This window comes from Astatotilapia calliptera, chromosome 7 (genome assembly GCF_900246225.1).
Source record: "Astatotilapia calliptera chromosome 7, fAstCal1.2, whole genome shotgun sequence".
Lineage (NCBI taxonomy): Eukaryota > Metazoa > Chordata > Actinopteri > Cichliformes > Cichlidae > Astatotilapia > Astatotilapia calliptera.
In genome coordinates this window covers 43,339,666-43,351,860 of record NC_039308.1, presented here as the reverse complement: position 1 = coordinate 43,351,860, position 12,195 = coordinate 43,339,666, and the positions used below count along the sequence as shown (strand labels likewise).

The following is a 12,195-nucleotide window of genomic DNA, read 5'->3' as shown; positions in this document are numbered from 1 at the left end:
CAAAGCCTGAGGCAAACACAGAAACCTGTTTATTCATTGTCCTGCTGGACCTCACTCAGTTTCTCAAGTTTTCTCATTTCTTAGAGGTTCATCAGAGTCAGTGCTCAGTTCAGATAACATTTTTTACAGCAGGTGACTTTAACCACAGGCTCAGAACTGCAATTTTTTCATTATCAGACTTAGTCTGTGAAAATATAAATAAAGCCACTCACGGTAACTATGTTTGCTGAAAACCCTCTGCAGTGTGACTGACTCTAAGTAACATTTACATTTAGAGTAGTGAACCACACAGCAGCACCCAGGAAAAACTCCAGTACAGCAGTTTATTTCCACATCCTTTAGTTTTACAGGTTTCTCACTGTGATCAGGACCTTTCTGTCCAAGGAGACTTCTGCACAATCAACATGTATAGCCAGAATACACAGATACAGCGATTAAGAAATGCTGGTGCAGGTGTGACCTCTGATACATAAATATAATCTTTGAAAATGTTCCAGTGGAAAAGGAGAGCTTTATGTGAGCACTGTGTTTGACTGTAAGTGGATGTGATTGGTTAGTGTAGTAAACTCATAAAGACTGCACAATGCTGCTCTCTTCAGCTTGTGAGGGCAGACCATCCCGATTTTTACATACAAAGGTGAGCAGGGAAAGAATCACTTGTAATAAAAAAACCCAAAAACACTGAAGCTTCAACGTTTCTGTATAAAACTCATATTGATATGTGCTCAGCATTGTGATAAAATTTTATCTAGTATCCAACGAGTCATTAAATCTTCATAGAGATTTTAAAAATTCAATTTTATGACGTCAAAGAGTTCAGATATAAATATAAACTGCAAGCTTGAAATCCTCAGGTGACCTCATGAACAGCATGTTCTCAGTTTAATCAGAACGTGTTAGGCATGTCCAGGGATGGATCCCTGTGGAACACCATTAGTGATGGAAAGGGATTCTGAAATGTTTAGATATTAAGTCCTAATGAAGATGAAACCAGTTAATCTGTGTTTAACAGGTTAAACACAGATTAAATGCAATCCCCAAATAGGACTCAGGTGAGGTCAGTTTTCTGGGTGATTTTTAAGGAGTTTTCTAAACACTGGCATAGTCAGTTAATTTCAGTATCAGGCACAAAAAAAAACATGTTTGTTTTTATGTGTTAAATATTGTTTCAATCAGTAGTAAATGCTGGTCTGTAAATCAGGTCATGGGTTAATTTAAATATTCTCCTCCCTATGTTTTGTGCCTTGAACAGGGTCAGCTGATAATGTTTCCCATCTTTCGTACATAGTCTTGTTACTAGACTCTCCTTTGTAAATACCAACAGGACGGTGCAAACAGGAAATCTCTCTTCAGTCCTTCTTCTCTCTTCCTGCTCGCCGTCTGCACTGCCGCAGGATGCAGCGTATCCCCACCCACCACAAAGCAGCGACGGTCATCAAAGCGATCAGCAGGGCAGCACCGGTGTCCAAGCTGTGGTACTGGAACCAGTTCAGGTCGTATGATGCCAACCGCAGATGCCTAGCTCCACCGTGTCGCATCACAAACTCCACCCAGAAGACGGCGGTACTCAGTGGCGTTACTGGCTGGTCGCGGTGCACCGCTGACAGACGCTGCATGTTGGTCCTGTAGCTGTGCATGGTAAACAAACAGGAAGTCATATGACAGTTTCACTGTTAAACAGTAGTGCACTTTTATTGTGAAGGAATCAGGTCAAAGACAGGAAATGGGGCGACCGTGGCTCAGGGGGTTGGGAATCGCATCTGTAACCGGAAGGTCGCTATATAAATCCAATCCATTATTATTAAATAAAATGTTATTAAACAGGTCCAAATGTACAAAGATGAAACTATTAACAGGAAATATACAAACACAATTCCACACTAAAATCACCTTTACCTTGGCTGGTTTGTGACGACGTGCAGCGCCTCTGCCAGCTCCTCAGCTGTCAGATGGTTGAAGTCCAGGACGATGGCGGTGCCGAGGCGGCTCATACGGGCGAGATTATCAGGCTGATCGCCAAACAGCGGCACGCCCACCAGAGGCACGCCGTGAAACACAGCTTCATATAGACTGTTAGTGCCGCCGTGTGTCACGAATGCCTTTGTCTTTGGGTGACCTGAGGACAAAAAAAATACAGAGCTTTTATTGTGAAAGAACATCTTTTTGCAAATATTGATTATGTTAGTTGCCATTTCTGAGTCAAAACTTACCAAAGATTCTCACACTCAAATAAACACTTGGGCATCACTGAGAGTTAAAAACAGCCAAAATTCTTTCATCCTCAATGAAATGATCTGTTTGGCTTCTCTCACACCTGTTTAAATAAAGTTTAACATACAGGCATCCAAGATTTATAAAATTTAACAGAGTTTAAAGTTAACGGGAAGTCAGCTAGTTAGCTTCTATGTAAAGATACACCATGCACTGACAGAGATTTCTACCCCCCCCCCCCCCCCCCAACCACCACCAAAAACATAAAATATACTGTTATCACTTCGGACATAAATGATAAGCCATCCACAGGAGGATTATCATCCACGCAGGAGGAGTCTGGACCTGGAAGGAGGCTTGGTATGTTGCCACTTAGCAAGTGAATAAGAGGCCTATTTGAGCTTTTATTTTGAAATTCCATGACATCATGAATGAGTCATACCTAGCAGGTCGTTCTGAGGGATCCAATCAGAAATCTTCGTGTTTGGAGCCAATGCAGTTGGAGCCTCGCCACGGTAACGCCAAATCACCTGAAAGGAAGAAAACACTCTTCAAGTCAAAGATGAAACAAACCATCTGAGCTTCTTCTGCCTGCAGGTATTTTTTTAGATGATTATTGCAGAAAGTAATCAATGATGCAATCAATATCTGCTGACAGCCCAGTCCCTGATTGTTTGTGTGTGAGTAGGTGGAGCTTCTGACCTTCTGTGGGATCTGACCGAAGGCGGTGGCGATGATGTTAGCGTGCTGCATCGTCAGGTTGGTTACCATGGAGCCGAAGGAAGCCACAATTATGCCGGCATCACCTGAACTCTGCACAAATGCCTCCAGGTCCTGGAAGATGTGACATCATCATTACATCAACACTCACCTGTCCCATTTCAGAATAAAAGTGTGTGCAATCAGAGCTCACACCTCTGGCAGCTGATTGGCTGGTTTGCAGTGTAGACCGCCCACGTATTTGAAGTTTGGTGGGGTCGGCCGTGGCGTCTCAATGTCCCAGAACGTCCTGATGAGCCACACGTCGGCCTTCCCCATAGTCTCACACACACTGCTGGGAGTTCCTGTCCATACAGGAAAGAAGGGATATGACTTCAAAATAAAAGTTTGTACAGGTCCATAGTTATTTGGACAAGGATGGTTTCTATAATTCTGCATCTGTGCACCAATATAACGGACTTTACATCAAACCATCGAGATGTGACTAAGTGCAGTCTTCCAGCTTTAATTCAGGGTTTAACTTCAGTCTAACATTAACAGTTCATGAATTACAGACATTTTTTTACACAGTCCCTCATTCTCAGAGGATCTAAAAATAACGTTACAAACAAATTTAATTTTACATCAAAGGACAGTTCTCACTACTTGATGAAAATCCTTTGACTGATGAAGAACCCACAGATCAAATGCTGTCTCTTCCTCCAGCTGCTGCTGGTTTCTGCTCTCTGCCTTCAGTTTTGTACTTGAATGCTGAAATGTTGCTCTGCTGGTCTGAGATCAGCTGACTGACTCAGTCATTAAAGAGTATCTTTGGGTTGTTTTGCAGTTTGCTTTGGCTCATCATTGTCTGCTCTGTGAAGCTCAGTGTGATCAGTTCTACAGCATCAATATGAATGTGAGCAGAGAGTAAGACTGTCGTTGTGCTGGTTTTCATCTTTGATTTGTTTTCATACCTAATTACTAAGAGAAAGATCACGTGTGATCTCATTAGGATAGGGGTTTGTGTTGGTGTGTGGGGCTGTAGCCTGTAGGTTTATATTGTTAAATGCTGATTATGAGACAGTGTGTTTCAAATCATTTTACAGAGTAACATGAAAGTAACATAATGAGAATGTCTTTCTCCTGGGTGTAATTAAGTAATGTACTGCATTACTTTTAGGAAAAGTGTTCTGTAAGGGGAAATACCTCCAACATGCACAAACATGTGACCCACAGCATGTAATTAATTTGCATGAATGTAATGTCTTTGATTGCAAAATTCTTATCAATTTCCATCCCTAAGGAAGACAGTCTTTAACATCACATCCTCATATCTTAATCTTTGCAATCCTTATTTTCAGCTCACATCATGGAAAGTGTAGGTGTTTATTCCTTCAAATAAATACTGCTGTAACATCTTTGCTCTGTGGACCTCTGATTATTTTGGATGTGCTCAGATGGTTATCAGAAAGACATTAAGCCACCACTGCACTGTTCATCAGTGAGCTGTCTGAAGACTTTTGACATGAGTGTAAACATATCTGTGAGCTCCCAAAAAGTTGATTCTGTTCATCTTGAAATAGCCTTTCCAGTGGGAGAAATGTTACATCATCATCATCTAAGTGACTTCTTCAGCCTCAGCTGACTGCAGGCTTCCCCAACCTTATACATTTGCACAATGACTGAAACTAGCACCATTGACGAACAATGGCTGTAAGGTCAGTTTCTTGATCATTAATATGGACATTGTCATGATCATTGATTAAATGCAGATCCACAGTCTATTCAGACCTACAGGCCAGTGGACACTCTTTCAATGATGAGGATGTACACACCCTGGACAGGGAGGAACGCTGGTTTGAGCGCAGAGTCAAAGAGGCCAGGGAAAGACCATCTCTGAATCGAGGAGGGGGCCTAAGGATACATCTTTTGCCATCTTACAATGCTGTTTTTGCATTTATTCCCTAACTCTCTTTGAATGGTACTCATGGATCAATGATCAATGGTCAGTAATGAATCATCAATGGTCTTTTTCAGTGGTTGTTGATCAATGGTCATGACGATTTGTATATTAATGATTATGAAACTGACCTCACAGCCCATTGTTCGTCACTAGTGCTAGTTTCAGTTATTATTCAAATATACTCTTTATAAGGTTGGGGAAACCTGCAGTCATCTAAGACTGAAGAAGTCACCTGAAATCGTCTTTCACCCACTGAAAACGTCCAGATGAACAGAATCAACGTTTTGGGATTTTCCTACCTGAATATTGAGCATGCATCCAGAAATTTCTGTGAGCTGTTATTTTAGTTAAACTCTGAATCAAAGCTGAATATCTGCCTTCAGTCACATAATGATAGTTTATTTAAACCCTGTGTGATGCCCTCAGAGTGGAGACATAACTCTTGACCGCTGACCTTTGATCTCCCTGTAGTATTGATCGAGCGTCAGCTTCCAGGTCAGTTCGCTTACTGCTGACGACCCCACATATATCACCATGTTGACCAGCCTCTCACTGAGTGTCATGTGGTCGTTGTATGAGAGAGGAGCTAACGGGACGTAGGATGGCGGTGCGGGGGCGTGGCCACAGTGTCGCTCAAAAACACTGCCGAAGCTGAAGCGCATTGAGATGATGAGTGGCACACTGAGCAAGTCTGCCACCAGGTCACCACACATTGCCATCGAGTCCTGCAAGATGACGTCAAAGCTGGTGTGGCGCAGAGTCGCCATCAGCTGCTTGTTCCTCAGCATTCCGTCACACTGCTGCCTCCCGAAGTCCAGGAAGTGCAGTATCCAGGAAGCCGTCTTTAGGAACTTCTGCAGTGGTGAAGACAAGTGCGCCTCATACATGGAGAAACGCATCAATTCCTGCATAAGGTCCAGATACTCCTGCCGGCTGTACGACACCTGCAGGAGGAAACACCTGATCAGGTCATTGATTCTATATCAGCTACGCCCAAAAAAAACAATGAAAAAAATGCTTTCCTCTGATTTTCAGGTCTGAAATGAGACAAACACGGAGAGGTGTCTGTGGGTAATCAGGGGGAAGGACGGGAAATTAAAGTTACTCAGAACCATTACTTCACAGTGATTGTCAGGGATCTTCTTTGGGTGACTACAAACACGCTGTATAAACACCAGTGTTACCTTGAAGACCAGGAAGTTGAACTTGGCGGTGTCACGGCTGTTGTTGTAGTTGACAGACGGCGATGCATCAGGCACTAAGATGGTGACCGAATGATTCCTCTTCACCAGCTCCTCTATGATGTTCCGCATGTTCAACCAATGGCTGAACTCTCCCGGAAATGCCAGAACATGGCCACCATGTACCGGGGAGACGGGATGAAGGAGCAGGAGGGTGAGGGAAAGAAGAAGAAGAGACGTGGAAACCTGCATCATGTGTGAAACAACAAAAAGATCCTGAGTTTGTGAGCAAATCCAGTCAGACTGAAACTGCATGTCCAGAGTCCAATCTGCTCAGAGGTCAGCTGCAGGTGAGAGCTCTGATTGGACAGCATGATTGGCCTGCTTCAAGGCAAACACAGAAACCTGTTTATCCATTGTCCTGCTGGACCTCACTCACGGCTTTTAGAGTCAGCTCAGGTAAAATGACACAGTAACACATATCACAGAATAAAACTTTAACCACAGCCTGAGCAGCTTCATATTCATCTCTCAGTCTGTGAGAATATTAAATATCAAGAGTCAGACTGTACATGAAACACACTCTTGCTTTAATCAGAGGCGGAGCCAGACATTTGAAACAGTAGTATGCATGTGGGATTCTTTTGGGGGGGGGTAGAAATGACTGAGATCAATAGGCTCTGTTTTGAGTTTTGTTCAAAAACGAAGGACTTCATATAGGGAAAAAAATATCACATATGCAGGACACCTTAAACTAGGTTTTTAATTAAGCAGCAAGGCAGAACAAAGTCGGGCTGTATCAAGACACGAGGACTAAACCCCAATTCAACCAGACCCAGAACTGATCCGGAATTAAAACAGGACTACAACAGTTCAAACTCAGGACTACTGAGGACTTAAGACAGAACCAGAATCAGAACTAGATGATAGTAGCACTAAAAATCATCATAGACCTGCACTACACTTATTTTTTTAATTCTACAAAGTCCACTATTTAGATTGAGAAAAGTTTATATAATTATTTAGCCTTGTTGTGCAAACAAGCCTGCATAACTTAATAAATATTGAATTTGAAAAGTAACAAACCAAAAAAGAAACACTCGGTACGAGATACATGAGGACCTATGATACGGTGATACTTTTGGTAAACAACCATTTGACTAACATGTGTCTCACCTGCTCTTGTTCCATCTCTCTTCTGTCCTCATTCTCCTCTCTCTCCCTCTCTGTTCCTCTCTCTCCCTCTTTGTGCTGACAATCATCAAATATACAGTTGAAACCAGATATTTACAAACTCTTCAGATAAAAACACTTTTTTAATTGTAACATCAAATCAGACTAAATGTTTATTTTTTTAGATAAATATAAAAAACATATTTGTTAACTGTAAGAGTAAAGAGAGAAACTGTCTGTATTTCTTAATTGTACATGGCACCAAATTGTATTCAAAAGTGAGCCACACTTATGGAGCTCCACAATTATTTTCCTGGTGTTTTGGTTGACATCTCTTGATGTTCCCATGTCACAGAAACAGGCTCTGTGTTTTGCCTTATATGCATCCACAGCTGTGGCACCAATTTACTCACATGGACTCTACTAACCTATCAGAAGCTTCTTCAGCTCAGAATGGAATCGTCTGGAGTTTTCTTATTAATTAACAATAAACTTAGTGTATATGTACTCCTAAATCTGATGAAAGTGATAAAAAATAGAAGCTCTGTCTCTCTTTATTCTGACATTTAACTAATTCAAAAGACATTTCAATATTTATTTAACCAAAACAAAACAAGTTTACTCTAAATTGATGTTGTACAGTAAAAAAATGTTCTTGTGTTTTCCATAAAGTGTGTGTAAATATCTGGTTTAAACTGTGAATATACTGCTGTGTATTGAACTTCCTCTTGTTTTGCATAGAAATATACTGAACAACATACAAAGCACAATATATAAAATACTACCAGAGTTTTTTCTTTGAAAGAAGCCCCTTATGTCCATTCTTGTATATCAGTGCATTACTGAAACCGATTTATTTAGCCGTGGAGGGAAACAACTGAAAATATGAAATAAACACACGTAAGCTAAGACTCTCTAAAGAAACAGCATTGTTGTTGTTCAGTTTTTCATTTCGCCATTTGTTGATTCACTCGAAGAGCAAGTAACGTAATATGGGTCAAGTGATCAGTTTGACATCAATCTTTCGTGATACACCGTCATATTTACATTATTTGTACAGTACGAATGACTTGCTTTGGTAACTGGTCAAACTTCAGTTCTCCTCTGTCTGCCTGGCTGCGCTTCTCTAACAGCGCACTCGCAGGCAGCAGCTGCCCCGCCCTGTCTGAGCTCAGATCATACCAATATTAGGGGGGATTTACGCACAGTTGTAAATTCCCACAGTGTGCTCTATGTGCTTCGAATATTGTGTGTAGTTTTTGTTTTATACAGTTGTCAGCCAGGCATCTAACTATGAAAAAATTACACTCCAAAAGACCCCGGGCTTCTGAAAAAACAACCCGGGCTTAAGCCCAGTAAGCCTCCCAGCTCCGCCACTAGCTTTAATCACACTCTCATCTGCAGAAACTCAACACTGCAGCTTTCATGAACACTTTTTCTGATCTGCTTTAAAATGGATGATAAGTAAAGACAATATATCTGAGAGCTCAAAGCGCCGCACTGCAGGCGTCACAGACACACACACACAGCCGCTTCCTGTTCTTTCAAGAGCTTTTATTTTGAAGTTTCCGGCGGAAGTTCCTCGGTGTAACTGCTGCTAGCTTCCTGTCGACCTGTGTGGTGCAAACAGAGGTTCCGAAAGTGGACAGGGCGGACGGATTCCGCATTTCCGTTTAACCGACTAAAATGGGATCTGAGAGGACTTAACGGAACCTGAAGGATCCGCCGGGCTAAAGCCAGGTAAACACAGCGGTTAAAAATTTCTCGGTTTGTCCCGGGCTGACAGCCTCCCTCATAGTAAAGCCTGCTAACGCAGCTAGCCGCTGTTAGCTCAAACACTTTACTAATTTTCCCAAATCTCGTTTTTTCCCCACTTTGACCCTCACCGTTCCCGCCTCGTGACTTCCCTTGATGTAACGTCACATGAGTTCCGCTCTGACGAAATAGAAAAACGTCAGGTGAGCCGTTAGTCAGTTGACTGAAAACGGGTAACAGGAATATTTCTGGGTGTTCTGTAAGTCTCGCGAGAAAACGTGAAGCTGTGACATCTCATTATTTGTATTCCACCTGCCGATTGCTCATCAGACTACCACAAAATAGAACTTTACATTTACAGTTAAGACCTAAGTGTAAGTGCGGTCATTTAATCCTGAAGGGGACATCTTTGTCCCCACGGTAACCTCACAGGTGAGTTCCCTCTGATGATGTAACATTTACCCAAGCTTCCTGTTTGGCTGTATGAATAAAGTGTAATTCAACTGAAAGGTACAGTGAGGTGATTTGTGGAGTGTATGCAGAATGGCAGGTAAAGCTCCGCCTTTATGTATCAGGGGAAGATGGATCAATTAGAGATTATCAGTGAAATCAAGAAGGTCAATCAGATCAATTGGAGATTGTTTCAAGCGGGCTGTGGTCATGTGACCTGTGCTCTCTGATGGAGTGTCAGCCATGCATTCAGGGTACAGCTGGGCGAGGAAAATATAATATGATATATATATACATACATACATACATACATACATATACATATATGTGTGTATCATGATATGTCTTGAGCCTCCAGCGCCCTCGGTACCGGGGACAAAGGGGGTGAGCTGCAGTTTAAGCCTCCATGAATTTTGTTTTTTTACGTAAATAGCTACATGTGTGGTATCCACAGAAACCTCGGAATCTCAGCTAAAAGCTCATACAAACCATTTCTACAACCACCAAACACAGCGAAAATAACAAACAATTAAAAGAGCAGTCATGTAATTTCACAACATGTGCCCAACCACAAACAATGAAGCTACGAACTCACTCGACTTCATATAACCAAGCAAATGGCACGTTGTCTAAAAGCAGAGATGTCGCAGATTCCAAAGCTGCACGTTTTGTCACGCTCCGACCAAAATTCACTGAACCAGCTGCAAAAGAAGACCATAAATATACTTCACGTTCGATAAACAATAACATGGAATCAGGCTTACTGTGCAGTTTTTCTTTGTTTCTCTCGCCGATATGTAGCTCATATAAAAGCTGGCTTATCTAAAGTTTTCTTTGGTGTGTGGGGAGACGTTCATGTGCAGAGTTTAAAACATTCTTAATTTTGCAGTGGATGACTTTCCAGCTGGTGGAATAGATTAGTGGTACTGCTATCTTACGTGGCAATAGTTTAACAGCATGTTTTGCAAATTACCACATTTTGTTTGATATCCTCATAAAATCCAAACGACAGCGAGTCTCATTCTCTCACTTAAGTGAAATTCCCACTGTCGCCATATTTTTCCCTATCTGGTAGTATATAAACACACATGCTCAATGCAGTGTGCTGGGTAGAAAATTTTCCAGTTGGGAGGGGGATTATTGATGCATTCGCAGCATTTGGGAGAAAAAAAAATCTGCGAATTACGTGCAGACAGCTTAATATTTCCATGACAACCTATACTCGATGGTTACGATAAAGCGATTTTAACCATCAATGCAGTCATCTCAGAAATAATGAGCTCCTCTTCCAACCCATCAGGACTCTCAGTGGCCATTTCACAGTACTCAAGTACACAAGACCGTAGTTGTGTACAGACAGATCTGGGGCAGCAGGTTGAGGGTCGCAGATGCCAACAGACTCAATAAACTGATCCACAAGGTCAGTAATGCTGTGGGGATGGAGCTGGACTCCCTTAAGGTGGTGTCGGAGAGGCATATGCTGTCCAACATAAGGACAATGCTGGACAATACCTCCTACCCACTGCATGATGTGCTGGCCAGTCATAGGAACATGTCACAGTACACTAGGGTTTGCCATATTATACGTTCACGGTAATACCGGTGCAATGTTAGGCAACGATAAGAAAATGAAATATCGCGATAATATATGGGTAAAACATGCATGTGCAGTGCCTTTGTTTTCATATGCACATGTCCGAAAAAGCATGGCGGTAACAGAGAATGAGAAGGGAGAAAGCGGATTGTTGAGTGAAACGGATGAACCAGAATTTGTTTGTAAAAATGGTGCCACTTCAGTGATGTGGAACTGATTTGGTGTTTGTCCGTCAGATACACGACAAAGCACTTTTTTTTTTTTTCTGCAATGCAAGCGGCCGCCGTTATTGCCGTATTTGCCGGACTAAGGTGCTCGTAAATCTGGGTCCTAAACTCAGTCTTCTTCAGGTCCCAAAGTCAAACGAACACTGCAGCATCACTGAGAGTTAAAAAAAACTGTCTAAATTCATTCATCTTTAATAAAACGATCAGCATTGCTGCTTTACCAGGTGTAACTATGAAGTTTAACATCCAGGCATCCATGAAAACAGAATTTATTACGTTTAACAGAGTTAGAAGTTAGCAGGAAGTTAGAAGTTAGCTCGCTAGTTTTGGTAGTTATCTAAGCATGATATAGCATGTTCTGACTGAGAGATTTCTTTTTTTTTTTCTTTTTTTTTCGTGTCCCGTTTGGATCTTTAGCCATCAGAATTGTTGTCTTAAGGCCAAGAAAGATGCCAAGCGGATTTATTTTACCAAGTGGATCATCATGGCCTTGCCATATTGGTCCATTTGATTGACCTTTATTATAATGATGAATTTATTTTATTTTCAGTTGCTACAAACGGGACGGACATGACTGGGGGATAGGACAGGGAGAAAGAATGAAAGAAAGAGAGGGAGAGAAAGAAAACCAAAGGGGAGAAGAGACGGTGAGAAGGGGGGGAAGAAAGAAAAAAAAAAAAACCTGCATACCTGTGTGGATCAGCATGCTTGCATTCCAAAGGTTTCTCCATGTAACGATCTGCTAGGGAGTGTGGGGACTGAGAGATTTCTGAAAAAAATCAAACGTACAGCTCTGCTATCACTTCCAACATAAATGAAGACAGGAAACTGAACAGCAGTGACATTTGTAAGGTTACTGAAGTTGGGCTAGCTGGTATATAATGATGTGCTATGTGATTGCTAGCGACACAGCTATGTTAGCATAACATAAACAGTGAAGCT

General features: G+C 41.8%; 1 protein-coding gene across 1 annotated transcript; it reads right to left on the bottom strand.

The window, feature by feature from the left end:
• Window positions 1-304: 304 nt before the first annotated feature.
• On the bottom strand, window positions 305-6,422 carry LOC113026301 (UDP-glucuronosyltransferase 2A1-like). Its single transcript, XM_026174921.1, has 7 exons — window positions 6,058-6,422; window positions 5,328-5,817; window positions 3,127-3,275; window positions 2,914-3,045; window positions 2,654-2,741; window positions 1,897-2,116; window positions 305-1,629 (listed from the first exon to the last, which is right to left on the bottom strand). Exons 1-7 carry the CDS (start codon window positions 6,367-6,369, stop codon window positions 1,350-1,352), a joined length of 1,671 nt encoding a protein of 556 aa, XP_026030706.1. The 5' UTR covers window positions 6,370-6,422; the 3' UTR covers window positions 305-1,349.
• Between the last annotated feature and the right edge of the window lie 5,773 nt (window positions 6,423-12,195).

Coding starts and splice junctions, on each gene's coding strand:
- LOC113026301 (XM_026174921.1), bottom strand. CDS start 6,369: ATGCAGTTTCAGTCTGACTGGATTTGCTCACAAACTCAGGATCTTTTT. Junction 3,276..5,327: donor ATACTACAGGGAGATCAAAG/GTCAGCGGTCAA, acceptor CTGTATGGACAG/GAACTCCCAGCAGTGTGTGT. Junction 2,117..2,653: donor CCCTCAGAACGACCTGCTAG/GTATGACTCATT, acceptor TTTTGTCCTCAG/GTCACCCAAAGACAAAGGCA.